The 17,328-nt window shown below is 43.6% G+C and overlaps 1 protein-coding gene across 3 annotated transcripts; it reads right to left on the reverse strand.

The window, feature by feature from the left end:
- Positions 1-300: 300 nt before the first annotated feature.
- Positions 301-16,876, reverse strand: mn1b (meningioma 1b). Of its 3 annotated transcripts, none has more exons than XR_010915473.1 (3): positions 12,321-16,876; positions 9,908-10,030; positions 1,588-1,632 (listed from the first exon to the last, which is right to left on the reverse strand). XR_010915473.1 is itself a non-coding variant. In XM_067519964.1 (3 exons), the coding sequence occupies exons 1-2, from the start codon at positions 15,847-15,849 to the stop codon at positions 9,984-9,986; spliced, it is 3,576 nt and encodes a 1,191-aa protein (XP_067376065.1). In that variant the 5' UTR covers positions 15,850-16,876; the 3' UTR covers positions 1,588-1,632; positions 9,981-9,983. The 3 variants fall into 3 exon arrangements, 2 of the variants coding, with proteins under 2 accessions (XP_067376064.1, XP_067376065.1); XM_067519964.1 differs by having other exon boundaries at positions 9,981-10,030; XM_067519963.1 differs by lacking the exon at positions 9,908-10,030 and having other exon boundaries at positions 301-1,632; positions 12,321-16,875.
- Positions 16,877-17,328: the final 452 nt, after the last annotated feature.

Here is a 17,328-nt window from a genome sequence, read left to right on the forward strand (position 1 = left end):
AGGCACATTTTCATGTTTTCCTGAGGTTCCTGCATGCTTGTCAGGTAGTGTGCATCAGTTCACAACGTCCCTGTCATATCTGTCACTTGGAATGTACTGTAGATACCTCTATAATTCAGTGATGATCCTCAGGGTACACACTATTCTACAATATTGAATATTCCTTGAATAGAAAAGCTTTATGTTTGTGTTATTACACTGTGCACAGAATATCAATTTTAGATTTTTGCCATTTTTTATGTTTGTTGCTGTGACAAATATTTCCTTGGGGTACAAAATAAAAATAAAAAAAACAACTGCCACCTTTAACGTCATATTTATTGTTATTTAGTTACTCAATAAAACATATACAGATATATACAATATGCAGGAAAACAGACGACTGCACTTTACATATTATTAAAAAAAGAAAAAAAAACAAAAAATCTGTTCGTAAATTGCCGTCACAGTCCTCCATCTATTGTTTCAGAAATTCAAATTCAACAGAAGCTTTATTTAAAGATTACAAGATTGCCTAACACACAGCAAATTTTCTCTTATTATACATGTGCAATACCAATAGTCTTTTTTTCAATTCCCTTATTAAACAAACAATCTCTTGACCTCCATTTTCAGTTCCCATTGGCTGAATTGTATACAAAGTGGTTGAGCTTATAAGGTCAATAGCACAGGAGAGAGGAGACTAGAAGAGAAGAGACAAAATAAAAGACTGAATGCAAAGAAAAGAGATGTATAACCATTCTTAAATGATTAAGAGCAGCAAATGATAAAAGTTAGAATTTTCTCTGATAAAGATGGACAAAATCGTTGAGTACATTCATGCACAATCATCCTTCTTCCCCTCGCCCTCTAGTTCTGCTTCTCTGTGTTCAGGCCACTTAACCCAGTAGGTCTCATTTCAGTGTGGGGAAGAAATCCTTATTCCTGTATATTAGGACACTGGAAATTTAGAGTAGAGTGGTAGAGGGGATATACAATCAGCCAATGACAAGTGAATCTCTCTTCTGCTTTTTCTGGTTTTGTACGGTCCTCCTTTGCCATTTCTTTATTTTTCTTCAACAAAGAAAATAAAAGAAAAAAAATTCATTTGAGGTTTTCCAGATTTGGGCAGGATTGAGTAGAGCCTGCGCTGTATTGTCCAGCAGTATGTGAGAAAGTGTCTGAAAGTGTGACTGCATGTATCTGAAAAAACGGTATTTGCATGTATGTGTTTATGTCTGCATGTGAGTGTGTGTGTGTATGTGTGTTCATGTTTGCATTTGTGTGTAAATGTCTTTCTCTCCCTGAACAGGCAAGAGCTGCTCGCAGTTGCCTCATCAACACTTTATCATCGTCCTCGTCTTGAGTATTTGTCTCTGAAGCCTTCTTTCTTCTTGTTTTGTGATCTTCTTTTCTTCTACCTGCTGCGCCTGCTTTTTGTTCAAGTCAGTGCCGCCACGAATGTCCCGAATCGGTTGGAGATATCAGAGTGAAGAGAGCGCCAGGACGAGACGGGCCCCCCTCGGCCTTTGCTGTCCCCCAGCTCATCAGTGCAGTGGACGGACAGGCACTGCAGGTGGTTCCCTCCGCTGCTCCCACCTCCTCCGGTTCCCGGGGCCCCAGCTCCAGCCTTAGACTGGGCCAGCTCTGAATCTGCCGAGAGGCAGAGAGAAGGAAAAGGTTTATTAAGACAAAAATGAAAAACAACTTCAAGCAACTGGCATTTTCTGATACAGATGAACCATTTAAAATACACACTTTTAATTAAACCAGTGTCATTTTCACATCCCACTCTAAATCTGCACTGTGAAATTTATTCCACACTATTCCACCCCCCCATCAACACAACCTGAAAAGGAGGTTGAAAGCAAAGCGGCATCTCCTCACAGCTCTCGTCCTCGTGCCTGATATAAACACGCATTTGCATCCATTTTCTCTTGGTAAGCTGTACTCTGGGTGCCCCTGCGTGACCTCTGTTCAGAAGGTCAAAGGGCACTGAGAAAACTGGCCTTTAACCCTGGTCGACCTAATTTATCGGTATAATGACCGTGCCACGGTATCGACCCTATGTCACCAAAGTGTGCAGCCTTATATTAAATGGTTGTGCCACGCTTGCAGAAAATCCATGTACACGTTGATTATAAGTCAGGCTGACACCTGAGATGCATGCTTCACGTATGGAGAAAAATCACTTTGTGCCAGGTAACAAAAAATTAGTCAGCGGAAAGATTGACGAGGACAGGAAGCGCTTGGCTAAACTATACATAAAAGCAGAGTCACACTTCATCTGTTGAGATCTAGACTGCGTCATACTGAGGGAGTAGAGGACAGAAATGAGGCAGAAAAAGTTTTGAAGACACACAAAATGCAACAGGAGAAAGAGTGTCACAGCAACAAGGAATTGGGTAATGGAAGGGCTATGGTATGACACACAAGCGTTGCATCGTGTGCTTTGGATTTTGCCTCCCAGCTAGCCCAGAGCACAGAGAAAGTGTGTGTGAAGATGTTAGAGTCCCTCGCTAAAATCAGTCTGATTATTCTCCCATCTCCTCGCCAGACAGAACATACCAGAACATTGCTCCATGTGGATGGTTGAAAGGGATCAGTTTGCGGCACAAAGACACAGGGCTTTACAGTGCAGGGACAACTAGATGTCTGAGGGCAGAGACAGGTAGAAAACAGCTCTGACAAGCTGAGTTACATGTGTCAGAGAAGGGAGAAGCTGTGATAGACGACACTGTCTGGGCACAGAAGCTGCAGATCACAACACTACAGTCAGTCTGCTACCCACCTAAGAGAAAAGAGAAGCACGGCACCAACCTCTATTTCACCCACAACCCCATTTTCCCCCTTTCAGCTCATCTTTCTCTGCTACTTAAACCGCTGTTGTTGTTTTTTTTGGTTAGTGTTTTCATGTCGCTACCCCTCTGCTTTCAGAAGCCCCTAGGCAGCAGTGACACTGTGTTAACAAAACACAGCCAGAGAAGAGAAGGCCAACCTAAGCCAAGCCAGGCAACAAGGACAACCAAGAGAGGCAGGCAGGCAGACATGCAGGCAGCGAGGCGGGCTTTCCCTCCAGCCTGTCTGGGCCACGACCACTGGAATGGAAAAGTGGGGGGATTTCGTAAAAGGTCAGGCAGCCAAGCCTCCCGTTGTTCCCCGTTTCGTTTGTCTCTTTGAGTGTCGACCTCTGCAAATTTCTCCTCTTCCCATTCTTCCTCCAAAGGAACATATATGTGGTGTTAGTGGGGGCTGAGGGTTTAGGGGGTAAAGATGAAATGAGGATTAGGGGCAATGTTGGTGGTGACAAGATCTAAGAATTGCCAAAGGGTCCAGTCACACACCTCAGCATGGTGGATCCCCTCCCCTGCCAGTATCAACCCCCTCCTCTCACTCACACTCCCCTTCCCAGCGATGTGCCCTCAAGCACCCGCCAGCAGCTCATGCTAGCTGGGCACAGCAGGGTCCGTACCGGCCTGAATAGGCAGCCAAGCGTTCCCCTGGCTCACTGCTGACACACAGCAAACTGACAACATGCACAGCCAAAAACACACTACACGCCAACTACTGCCGCCGCCATGCACACACCAGCCCTCAGCTGCTGCTGTTCGGCACACACACACACACACACACACACACACACACACACACACACACACACTCCTGCATACATATGGACGCACATTCAAAAACACACACGCACACAAACCCAGCTAGACACGTCTCTTAGCTTCAGGACATAAATGAAAAATTCTTTGATACAAAATGCAGACTGTAGCTCAAATTACATATATTACTTTTTTCTTGCATGCGCACACACATATACACACGTATCACGTAAAATACCAGGATTCATGTTATAGATATAAGGTCATACTATATAAAAACATTAAGGACCCACAGTTCCTCTGAGTGGTTTAATGTCTTAGATTTTCTTAATTAACAGCACATACAAAACTCACCACTTGTGAAATAAGCCACAGGATTAAAATATCACCCAGTGTAACAGGGTAGTCAAGAGGAATTCCAGGGATGCAATATTTGTGGAAAAATCAAGAAGCTACACTTAAATTGTAAGCATTAGCTATCCATGGTGGCGTATTTGTTCAAAAGTGTAAAAGGCAGCGTGAAATTCTACATCACACAAGTCTAAATCCCAAATCACCATGACATTTTACAAGCAGGGAAATCTTTTTTCCTCAATAAGATCTATCTTGTTATGGTTGTTCATTGACTAACATAGAATTCATATCCACGGTAATATCTCAATAATAGCCTATTCATCTGAGGGGAAGAAGTGCTTAGCATCAACACGCGAGGGGGAAAATACCTAATAAAAAGGGAACAGTAACAGCACAAGCAGCTGTGCTGAGCTGCAAATACACCTAAATATCCTTAACCACATTACAGCCAGAAAAGATTACCACAGCGATGTGTTAAGTAAATACTGAATTTAATGTGATGCATTTATATTGCCATATCTCTCACCCCAAGTGCCATACTTTGTTATTTTCAAGTCTGGTGATGATGCGCGCTCTCTCTCTCTCTCTCTCTCTCTCTCTCTCTCTCTCTCTCTCTGTCACACACATACAGAGCAGGTTTTGGAACTGTCTCACAGACACAGCCAGAGACATTTACAGAGATGAGTAGAGCTTCGAATGCCATGAAGGCAGGGAGCACCGCTCACAGCTCTGGTTGTCTGGATGACACCAATGTGTCTGGGAGCTGACGGCCTGACACGGGTTTACATGTCATACCACACACACTCAACACAGCCAAAGCTACGAGGCAAGGTAAACAATGGCTGCTTGGAGACTGTATTTTCTAGCAATTTAATATTAAGTGTTACAGCCTGCATTTTCTTTCCAATTAATATTAAAAGACACTGTTAGAAATGATGAGAGGGACCTTTGAAGGTGACACAGATAATGTAAACATTTGTAAAAAGAGTAGAGCAGAAAATAATTTGAATGAAATGTATTTCTTTGATAACAGAAGAAGAAAGTGTGTGAGAGGTTTAAATCTACAAAGCATCTTTTGGGTTCCTTAGAGCCGTCACATTGATTTCTCAGGCTCCAGAATCCCAATGCGGCAGGCCTCTTGCCCTTTCTATCCCAAGCTCTATACTTCCATGACAACACTTCACCTTTAACCTTCTGCTCCAGAGGGCGCGACCCCATCCTCTCTGAACACAAACCAGCCCAATCAGAATGCTCCGCTCGCTGACAAAAACACCCAAAGGCCTCCGCTCCTATGACAGTGTGTGACATCAGGTCAGATTCCTTTAGCATAACAACTACTGCTTTGGCCTTGTGTGAGGACTCTGTCTTTGTCAGCACAAAACAGCCGTCACAATCCATGGAGAAAATAGTCTGTTTTCAAAAAAGGGGGCCCCAGGAGGGAAACCGAAACAACAACAACAACGAAACCAACAAAAAACTTTTCTGGTCCGCTGAAATGTAACATCCTAGTTCTCCCTTAACCAAGAAATAACAACATGTGCAGTTTGGTTCCAAAGTATGATCATTATGAGACTAACACAAAATGTCTTAATGAAGTATATGGAACCAAACCGAGATGTTGTCTCAGGTGTCTTGTTCCCCAAATTGTGTGTGTGTGTGTGTGTGTGTGTGTACGTGTGTGTGCATAGGGGGGGTATTCAGGGCGCCACCCCCTGATCCCAGCTCCACCCAACTGCTGTGACCTTTCCCTCAGAGCAGGGAGGATATCTGAAGGGGGTGGGAGGAGAGAGGGGCACATTTCTCAGGCAAGGGCAAAGGGGTTATTTTGGTTTGAATTTCCACTCTGTTCTCTAGTCTGCAACATAAAGGAAAAAAAAAAAAAGAAAAACTTGCCCAGGCAGGCAGATTGCCCCCAGCATTCGTTACCTTCTCTCCAGCAACACACCCATTCCCATCCTCTCATACTCATACCCTCACACAGACACACACACACACACACACACACACGCAGATGCACGCACACACACAGACACACCTCCCCCTCTGGCCACAAGAAGTGCTTAGGAAACCAGACACAAATCAGAACATGGGAAGTGATTTAGTGGCTCCTTCATAACTCACAACCATGTCCAGGACCTGTCCAGGATGTCATCCAAGTCTGTGACATATTGATCTACTTCGCTGTCTCTATTTTGTTTCAGCAGAGCGCTGCACACTTTGTTTTCTGTGTTTCCACCTTTTTGTAAAAGGTCAACCACACATGAAAACAGTAGCAGTTCTGAGATTAGAAGACCTTGCATGACAAGAAACATTTGCTTTCAATTAAAAAAAAACAAAAAAAAAACAAACAGTGTGGGTAATTACATTTTCAACTCCAGGAATTGTAAAAAGGGAAAAAAGTGCAAACACGTCATTTTAATCTGATAAAATACAATTAAATTTGATATTGTCTATTTAAACAAATATATTCTTAAATAACCTAAACGCACACACGAATGAACAATAGTCACGAAGCATGAAACAGATGGAAAAATACGTTTCAAATTGATTTTTTTTCTTTTTCATAAATGCAAATTGTAGCTATTACCCAGCCACTCGCCTCATGAGCAAAACTACAGATGTTCTCTGAAAAACAACTTCTATCTCTCTTACTTTCTCTTTCACTCTATCACTCTGTACTTCTGTCCCCTGAGAGAAACAGCTCCAGTGTCATAACTCATTTGTCAGTTCCTCAATACAAATTAAAGGCGTCTGACGACTACCTGTACAGCAAATAACATAACCGCTGCTGGCAGCCTGACAACATTTACACCCCTGAAAACACACACAAACACTACTATAAAATGTGCAGCACAGGCAGCAGAACCCAGGAGACTTTTTAGGACCTTTTTCTTGATTATACACTTCTGCAGTCATTTAGCAAGGCGCTGGACATCAATGATCCAAAGTTTGGAACTTTTCATTCTATGCATCTCGAGGATAAATTCAGCTTTTCCATTCCCTGCTGCATCCAAGGAGAATATTTACCACATGCTGAGACAAGTTTTATTTTTCTCTAACACCCTTCCCCGGGGAAAACAAAACACCGGATGAGCTGCTATTTTGAAGAGTTGAGAATCCAGCAAAGCAAAAGGCCTGACACCTTTGTTTGTCTTTTTCTCTCCTCATCAGTCACAAGCACGCTTCTTTAATAAGTTCTCTCTGACTGTCACTAGTGCTCAATGTCTTCCAAAAACCAAAGAACACAGAATGCACTTGTATACAAGCACACACACACACACACACACACACACACACAAACACACACACACACACACACACACACATCCAGCCTTTAATTCCATCCAAACACATTAAATGTGTGATAGGCATTTTTCAGTCCTGCACTATTTACAAGTCAAGTAAATACTCTTAAATATTTTCAACACATTAGAATTAAGTGAGCATGTTCCACCAAGCGAAGACACCAGAGATCGGGAAGCTGAAGCCGAGAGCCTGACAGAGTCTAAATAAATCAAACTTTATGTCTACAGCTGACAAATCCACACTAGTGGAGTGCAGTGTCTATGAACCTGCCCTTCATCACCTACTGCATGCATGCCAGCACACCCACACATGCACATACAGTACGCAGAGGTGCATACAATTACAAAGACACAGAAAGCAGAAAAATGGATGTTGTTGAAATCTGCACTTACAGACATAACCTAGCTGTTTTTTGTCCCGATGAACCCATCAATAAGTCAGCTTACAAAAGTTGGCTGAGGATAAATTATGACTTTTGGAAGGCATATTACCAAGGCTAATTGCTATGATTATCATAATGATTATCATTACTGCAGTACAAGAGTGCGCAAGAGGTTTGGTAGTTGTTTGTTGTTGAAAAAGTCGATATGAAACACCTTGTAATGACAGGTAAAGAACACAGACTGCTCTGAGCTGTTTTTTCCACATTTAAGCACATGCCAATCGCACTCTTATTTTTTTTTAGAAAAAGAAAATAAAAAATTGCTAGTGTAATTTCTGAGTTTGTATTTGTACGGAAATGTCAAAGGCAGCTAGTCTCACAAGATTGTTCTTCATGGTGGAATGGGACAACGGCTCTTTCTGTGAATATCCAGCAGTGGTGATAAGATGCAAGTTCCCATTTTCACAAACCCGTAAAATTCAGAGCGACAGAGATTTGATCATTATTTGAGGAGTTTAAGGACTGATTACTGAGAGTGATGAGTGAAACTATTCCACAGGGTCAACTCTGTAGTGTTTTAACTGTGAAGAAAAAAAGGCCACACTAGTGCATGTGGTTAAAAACCGTGAAAAATTAAAAAATAACTGAATCACTTCCTATGCTTGATGGTTGCCTGTTATCAAGACTATGCATGAGTTCTCAAAAGAACGGTCAGCGTCTGGCTAAGATATACAGAAGAGAAAGGGAAGAGGAAGGGCGTAAAATAACTTTTTTTGAAAAAGGGAAATAATATTAACCGACACCGTACAAGGAATGTTGCTTGTGTTCACCTCAACTCCTTCCCTGTGTAGGACTGCGAGAGGCCATGTAGCATGCAAGAATCTGCAGGCCATGAGCTTACACCAGCAGGTATAACTCTGTTTCATCTTAAAAAAACTTGAGCTGTCACAGAGACTGACAGCCAAATATGGGGTCCAGAACTGGCCCATTGCTGCAGCACGCATCACTTTATAGGAGAAGGTGAGCTGGGATGCGCTCGATGAACATGTCCTCTTGGCAGTTTAACTTTTATGAACTAGTTAACTGCACATTCAAACGCTGAGAAAGGGTTGACTTAAAAAATATATTAATATTATTCATTTCTATTAATGTCTTAATGCAATCAAAACAAGATATGCGAGTCCTCATTACTCATATTGCTACTACAAACACAACAAAAAGATCTGCGGTCCGTCCAAAGCTCGACAACTTCCATTTCAGTAGGTTAGTAAAGCCGCACAAAGCTGGAAACATCCACCTTGTACAACCATACTGACCTCTGACCCCCAGCTCTTTCCCTCTCATTGCCATCAGCTCATCAAACGCACACTCCTCTACATCAGCAGTACAAGGGCAAACACCGTAATTCACTTAGTTCTGCACTTAGTTAACTTCCTACACAACAAATGTGCCTCATGTGTTTGTTAAATAACAAATAAAACTTAATCGTTCAACAGATAAACTACATAACTACATACAAATCAGAAAGCACTCTGAGTTCTACTTTCAATTATTGTAAACACAAATTATATAATTTTTGTTTTTTTATCATAGTAGGACATGTGTTCTAAATTGATGAATTGATCTTATAGAACCATTTCTGAATTTAATAACCTGATAAAATATTTCTTTAAGAGTGAAAGTATTCTATGGCTAATTCAACAACACTCCACAGAGAGCGGACAAAATGCATATATGCAAATGAAATGACCATGAAAAAAAGAGGTTTTGGAAGTGGAAAGACAAAACAAAAAGTACTTTAGTAAATGCATTTTGGGGCATATATGTAAATAAAAATGTAACTGGTATATTTCCATTACAAATAATGTCTAAACAGTTTTTACTGACTTTGTATTAATGATAAAATCTTATTTTGACTTATTTTGAGTGAGGTCCAGCATCACTGGACTTACATAAATTAATTGTAAGATTTTTAATGACCCAGTTACATTTAATTCATGCTAATGGACTGATAAATTGGCTTTATTTATTTCAAATTAGTGTCACTGACGTCATCTCCCTAATGGCACATATTTGTTCACAATACTGACGACTTAAAACAAGACTGACAGGTTGACATGGATATTTTTTGCAGTGTGAAAAGCCTGTGGGATGTTGGCTCTTATGGAATTACACTGTGGGCTATGACTTATCTTAAATTATTATGTTATTTTGCTCCCTTCTGTGTAGCCTAAGCATCAGATTCAATCTCAAAATCCCCATCCCCTCCCAAATACACCTCCACCCTTTTTCATCTTTGCTGTCTGAAGCACTCAAATGAGAAACTGTCAGGAGCTGTGATTTGTGCTAACTAGCTATCGATTGCTCCAGAGCTTCATGCCTCTTGTCCATGAAGGGAGGGCTGAAAGAGAGGAGAGAGGAGAGGAGAGGAGAGGAAAAAGAGAGTGAGGAGAGAAGAAAAAAAAAACAGAAAAAGACTATTTTGTTTTCCACTTTCAAATATCTACTGATTGTAATGATAAATGTGCATCAGCCCCAGAGAAATTAAAACAGTGAATGCAACAGGGTGAGTGTAGCTGACTGCCTATCAGTGTTGGGTTTCCTACTAAAAAGAATACTCATTAATCATCATCAAATGTAATGATGTGACTTACCCACCAATGACATCGTTGGAATTTTTTAATAAATAAATAAATATAAAAAAATATATATATATATATATATATATATATATATATATATATATATATATATATATATATATATATATATATATATATATATATATATATATATATGCGCAACATATAAATTAGTAGAACTCTGGAACGCTTTTTCTAAGCACTAATGGAAAAAATAATGGTAACAAAAAAAGCCACAGTGTTCAATGATCTTTTCATTTATCAGTTAAATTAGCTGAAAGGGACCAGTGGAGACCAATTATAAGGAAAACAAATAGCTGAACGCGGGGGAATGTGCTCGTTTTTGTACATCTTGCTCAAATTAATAAGTCCACGGTTTCTTATTGGTTTATAATTAGGGCGATTGTGATTTTAGTCTATTGCATAAGTCAAGATGGTAAGTTACAGTGTTCAGTACAGGGGTAATACCTTCAGTTTCACTACCCGACTCCCTGCGCTCACTTGCACAGACCTAAACAATGCGCCTGGAGTCCAGACTCGGCGCGGTGCGCGCCCCCGCGCCTCTCTGCGCTCGCACTGATCAGAACAAAGAGGCGCTGAATACGCGGGGAGCGCGTTCCACAAATGTAGAACGTAGCCTTTAGATTTATATTGTCATATATCCAGACATATACAGGCCTCTCGGAAGCCTAAATCTAAATGTAAGTAGCTCGTTCACATTGTTTTATGTAACAAACTCAGGCAGCTCTGTTCACTGCTTTTGTTCCAAAATATTCGTAAAAAGCCTTCATAAAAAGGGGGAAAAATCCCTGTGACACACAGAAACACAGAGGCAACATGACCTAATACATACAACCTCCCAGATGATACAATCATATTGTAATAATATATTCAATTAGTTTTTTAATAATTTAGCGCAATTTAAAATATGCAATTATTATTAGTATTGTCATTGTTACGATTAATATTATGGAAATAATTTGTAAAAACAAATCCGCAGCTTCACAAGCACAACGGTAAAATTAGTTATATGCATTTTGATTTACAGCACCATAAAACCTTCTAGTAAAACTACTTGTAACCATGTCTGCAGATTCTAACATCTCTGTCTGATTGAAAACTACTTTTGGGACATTTTCTATTTTACACAAAACTTCCTAATTATATTCTCTGTATATTGACTTCAATGATTGAAATAAGAAATAATTTAAAGTTGACACTGAATAATATGAAATAATTAAAAACTCGTATTATAATATAAAATGAAATAAAATCGCTTTCTAAATTAAAGTGCCATTTAATTATTTCTAAATCAAATATTTCCCGCGGGGAAAAAACGAAACTAAAACCACTGTATTAATTTCACCACGATAACTTAGCCCTAAAATCCTGTCCTGTCAATCTCAGATCAATCCACTTTCACCAGCTCTGTATTATCCCATGGTAATAACAAAAACAAACACGTAACAAGACGAGGAACCCCCGCTGCGCAAACGCATATCCTCAAAAAGCTATTAATCTCCTCCGTGTAGTTGTTCACCCTGAAAACCGAGATAAAGAACCACAGGAAATGTTTACTTTTCTTGGGCTGTTCTTTTGAAGTGCGTCTGCAATGAAGCAGGCTAAGAAAATCCGTTGCGAGAAGGTACAATGTTTACTTTGTTCAGTCAGATGGCATTTAATCTTGATTATCATTTTTTTTTAATTCTTGTATAAAAGGTGTCAATTAAATAAAAGGGGGGCTTGAATGGCGCTTACGTTAAATTCGCCACCTTCTTATACTTCCTATACATTGAAAATTCCTAGTTAAAACGGAGACGGCTGCTTTTAGCCGGAACAATAATATTAGCGTTACCACATCGTTAAACCTTGTATGTAGGTGTCTGGCATTACTTTTCTGATATAATAAGGATAAAAATATAATTTTATATGCTAAATTTACCAGTTAATGTAGTCTGGAATGAATCTAAGAGTGAGAGGATGAAAGAAAGGGGGGAGAAGCAGAGAGTGTAAAATGTAAATGAGAACTTTTTTTTTTTTTTTTTTTACCTTCTTTACTGTTGTTTTGGCTCTTATTTTTTTCCCAGGGTCCCATGGTCTTGTCATCCCCTGACCCGTCCATCATGGCCTTGTCACTGGGCACGTACCAGGTGGCGTGCTGCTCTGCCATGAGGGTGTCAAGGTCAATAGTGCCCATTGAGCCCTTCCCAGCATCCGGGCTGCAGCTCGCCAGCTCATTGTCTCCGTTCTGCGAGGGACAGTCACCGTTCTTTTTGCCATTCTTCATGGCCAGCGGCTGGTCCTCAGAAATACTGAACTGCTGCCGCTGCAGCTGGATCTGGGCCTGCAGAATCTCCAGAGGATGTATTTCTTCTTGGCCAGAGGTGCTGGATGGGGTGCGTACCTGATCCACCCCAGGAGTACCTGGGTGGCTCACCCCACTGGCCCCTGTGCCCCCACCAGCGTTCAGTCCATAGCTGTCTGGTGTCGAGGTAGAATGATTGTTAATGCCCATACCTAGGGGCTTCTGTCCATTTATAAGCCCATGCTCACTCCTCTGCATTTTAGGTGAACCGGTGATCATAGGGCTGCGATTAGGCTTGCTGGCTGAGCCCCCTCCTGCATCAGAGCTGGAGGACACCTCATCCTCATTGCCATAGTGGGTGCTGACATCGTCAGGAAAGTCCACTCGTGGTGAGCTAGTGTCAGACTTGGTGACACTTTGTATGCCACTGTCCAAAGAAGACATCAGGTCGGCCTGGTCCCCCAACATTAGGTCGCCTCCTTTTCCCCAAGAGGGTGACTGGAGGTGTTTCTCATGGGGTGTGCCCCCACCCCTCTCCCCAACGCCAGCCGAGGGGGTCTGCTGGCCTGGACTTACAACAGGGTTGCCATTGTCAGAGGAAAAAAAAATTCCAGGGCTTACATGTCCACTGTCTCTTTTTCTCCTCCCTCTCCCTCTCCCACTCCCTGTTGTTGCCTTCCCCTCACTGCACGGGGTAGCGTCCATGTTGTAATTTGGGGAGAGGGCACTGGCTTCCCCCTGCACCGTCTGGCTTTGACTTGCAGGCTTAGAGTTGCTATTCCCGGTGCCAGGCATCTGGCTGTTCTGGGAAGTGCTGCTCTGAAAATATTCAGGACCAGCACTGCCAGTCCCATTAGATGTGCTGCTATTAATGTCCTGCTCTGTCTGACTCAGTTTTCGCTTGCCCTCATTTTGGTTCTTCTTGTTGAATGTTACGTTAAGATTGGGGGCCCCTAGGCTGGCGATCATGTTCTGGCAGGCCGTAGAAAGGGCCGCCAGGCAGCTCTGGCCGAAAACACTGTCTTTAGTGTTGGTTTTGCTGAAGTTCCCAAGGGATAAAGATCCAAGCTTACTAACAGACGACCGCTGGCCTGAGGGGAACTCAGACGGAGGAGGATAGCTCCCTGGTGAGGTGCTCACCCCCTGGGGAGCGCTGTGGGTCGGCCCCTGACGGTTACCCGCGCCATAGGGAAACGTTGGCTGTGCTCCCATTGGAGGTGCAGGGAAGTCAGCCGGCCGCCTTTCTGCTGGTGCATTTGGATGCCCTGTTCCTGCTCCTGGAGACTGCATTTGAGAAAGGTTGCCCATGTTGCTGCTAAATTGTGAGTGCATGCCGGGGGAGTGCAGTGCCTGTACATGCCCATCTCCTGGTATTCTCATGGGCTCCTGCATGCCCATTCCTGGCCTAAACATCATCCCAGCCCCGTTTTGCTGTAGCGCCATGTCATGGGGCCCAGATTCATTACCCGCTCCACCCATACGCCGTGACATCATCTCCCCTGGTGGGTGGGACCCCTGAAACCAGGAGTTCTCCTGAGTTACATGAGGATTTTGTCCATCAATGTTGGGCATCCTGCCACCATTCTCCCTGTCAAAGTTGGGCATGCTCCCAACTGGGCCGCCGTGTGCCATTGGGCCAGGCGGTACATCACCATGGTGACCCAGCTGCTGCAGACTGGGCTGTCTCATCCTCTGCTGCTGGTTGCGAGAGGCCATCTGTTTTATCATCATGGCTGCATTCTGACGCTGCTGCAGAGACTGCTGCTCAGGCCCAGGATGCTGCAGGGGACCAGGTGGAAAACCATCACTCACAGTGGGGGTGAACTCCCCAGGCAGGCCAGGGTAGGCAGAGGGAGAGAGGTGGTTATCCATAGCACCACACCAGCCTTCAGAACCATGGGCATTAGGAAAGTCAAATCTAGGCCTTTTGGCCATGTTCATATAAGGAGAGTCAAAGTGTTGCAGCCTCTGATTTGGAGGCTGTTGGGAAGGAGGAGGAGCTGGCTGTTGCATATTAAACATGGGGTCCCCATAGGGGTGCAAACCCCTATTTTCAAGTCTGTGAATGGGATATTCAAACTGGTTGTGTTGGCCAGGCATCATAACCCCTCCATCCAGAATGTTAGGGTTAGAAGAGCTGGGCTCTGCCTGAGGGGGTCGGGGAAGGCCAGGGGGGCATGAGTTCTGTCTGGCTATCAAGCCAGCTTGTTGTTGCTGCTGCATAAGAGGATGTCTCGCATTGACCCCCGGCTCCATTCCCACGGGCAACTTCCGGCTATTTCCAAAACGCTCAAAAAACACTCCATGCTGAGGCGGCTGGGGCTGTGGTGGCGGTGGCTGGTGTCCCTTAGAAATGCCCTGCATACCTGGTGTTCGTGGCATACCAGGGTTGCCCGGGAAATTTCCACTCGGAACAGGTCTTCCTGGGCCAAAATGGGGTAACTGAGATTCGGATTCTGATGGAGAAAATACAGGTACATCAAAATGTCCAGATGGAGGCTCACTTTGGAAGTTATACTCTAATCCCTCCACAGCTCCCTGGTTGGGCATCCGCCGAGGCTCTAGGCCGTGGGACTCCGAAGAGGATGAGGAAGAGGAGGAAGGGAGACCATGGAAGGATGCTGCTCTGTTAGGTGACTGATCTAGGGGCAGACAGGGGGCAGGGACAGCATGGCTGCTGCTAGGAGGCCCATGATGTTGAAAATCAGGCATGTTACCAGGCCGCTGCTGCGGTTGTTGCTGCTGCTGGGGAAAGCCATCCCCTGCCTGTCCCTCGGTGAGAGGATCAAATCCCTCTCCAAAGCCCTGTTGTGGTACCATGCCATGGTTGTTGTAGCCCATTAGCCTGCCGCCATGCAGGCATGATGACCCTGGCTCTGGGCCTCCAAAATTCCCACTGAAATGAGGGTGATGTTGGTGGGGGTGAGGTTGGTGGCCATGGGCATGTCCTTGATGAGGTTGCTGGTTGTTAAAAAATCCATGCATGGGTCCTTGCTGTTGCTGCTGAAGTCCCCCACCTGCGTGCATGTCAGAGTGGCCCCGCTGGTGAAAGCCTCCATACTGCTCTCCATTCATGTTCATATTGAGCCCGAGCATTTGCGGCTCGTTCAGCGGGCCCATGCCGGGTTCGACAGCTCCCGGTGGACCTCCAGCGTGAAAACCAGGGCTTTTATAATGGGAGCCCATGTTCAGTCTTGGTTGGTTTATGTTTCTCTCTGACTGGCCAGGGTTTCTGCTATTAATCTGAGAACCAAACTGCTCCAGCCCAAACATACTCCCCTGCAATCAATCCCACATGACGGCCAGTTTGCCAGACATCGACTGTCTGTTTTTCCGTCTGTCCCAAAAAGCAACGGGGAGAAAAAAAAAGATATGCAAGAAACTATTCAAATCTTTGTATCACACTACTGATTAAACTTCTGTGACTACTTTAAACGTTGAAACTCACCAAATAACTTATCATTGTTGTGGATCAATTGTTTTGGCTTTTCAAATAGTCCAAGAACGCGAAGGAGAGTGGGGACAATCAGTGTCCAAATACGCACGTCAATTGTATCTCTGTTCCCGTATTTATGACTGCACTTCGTTTTGTCTTTGATTAAGGAAACTAATGTAAAACTGTTATTTCACTTGCTGCACGAGTGACCTATTATATCCCAACGCTTTGCTGTGCGCAGTTCTTCACGGCAAACCTCTCGTTAACATAACACAAGCAGAGCGCAGAGAAACTGGAGCAATCGGGAAATACAGTAAGTTCTACTGCTAATGCATTATTACAGTCCAATGTCAAATGTCCCAGCGTTACTTTTTGTATAAGGTCCCATAATGGAAAGGGGGGGAAAAAGAGGTCCAGCTGAAGCCGTGCAATTAAAACTAGCTCTGTGCCTTTGATGGAACAGATCGTTAATTGAAATTCGTCCTTCAAGATCGTGCACGCGTGTAGACAAAAGTCCAATGTGATGTAAAGTCCACAGACACGGCTCTCCAACACAAGCACCGGGGAACCGGAGAGTCCGTGTTAGCAGCCTGAACTGGAGCAGCGCGGCGCACACTACCCGCACTCCACAACTACGGAGCGGCTTGACAGCATCCTCCACCCGCTGCCGCTCACGCGCTTTGCAGTGAAGCACCGTGCCTCGGGTCCTTTATGTGCGCTTCGTTCCTAACGTGTCCGTCCCTCCGTTTACCGAGTCTTGTCTGGTGTGGTCTGAGTGCACTTGGGAGCGATTCACAGATACACTCCGCTGTGCCGCTTGGCGCTGTGTGAGATCAACGCCTCCAGAGGAGCCAGCAACAAGTTTTGCATTTCTACAGCCACTTCCATCCGTGAGGCCTCAGCCAATAGGAGCGACCAAGGAAAGCTTCGAGGGCGGGACAAATGCTTTTAAGGTGGTCCGCAGAGTCAACGAGATCGTAACCTCTTCTGTGTGACTCAGATCTTAATGTTTGGACCAAAATGTATCTTAACATAAAACCCGTGAGCACATTTGAACTGGATGCGGTCAGATAGTATTTATTTTTTATTTTGTTTGCCTCGCACCCACTGATCCATGCAGGCGATAGTTGACCTGTATTATCCCTACTGCATCCGGACGAGACAACAATCAGTGATTCACTGTTTTTGTTTGTTTGTTTATAACTTAGACGTTAGGCTCCAAAGAAATCCTCCTTAAATGAACTACGTCTGAACTACATCATATAGATGATAATTGGACCGATAATCAATAGCCTTGACTTTGAAATATAGTCAAA

The sequence above is a fragment of the Channa argus genome, chromosome 11, assembly GCF_033026475.1.
Source record: "Channa argus isolate prfri chromosome 11, Channa argus male v1.0, whole genome shotgun sequence".
In the NCBI taxonomy this organism is placed as follows: domain Eukaryota; kingdom Metazoa; phylum Chordata; class Actinopteri; order Anabantiformes; family Channidae; genus Channa; species Channa argus.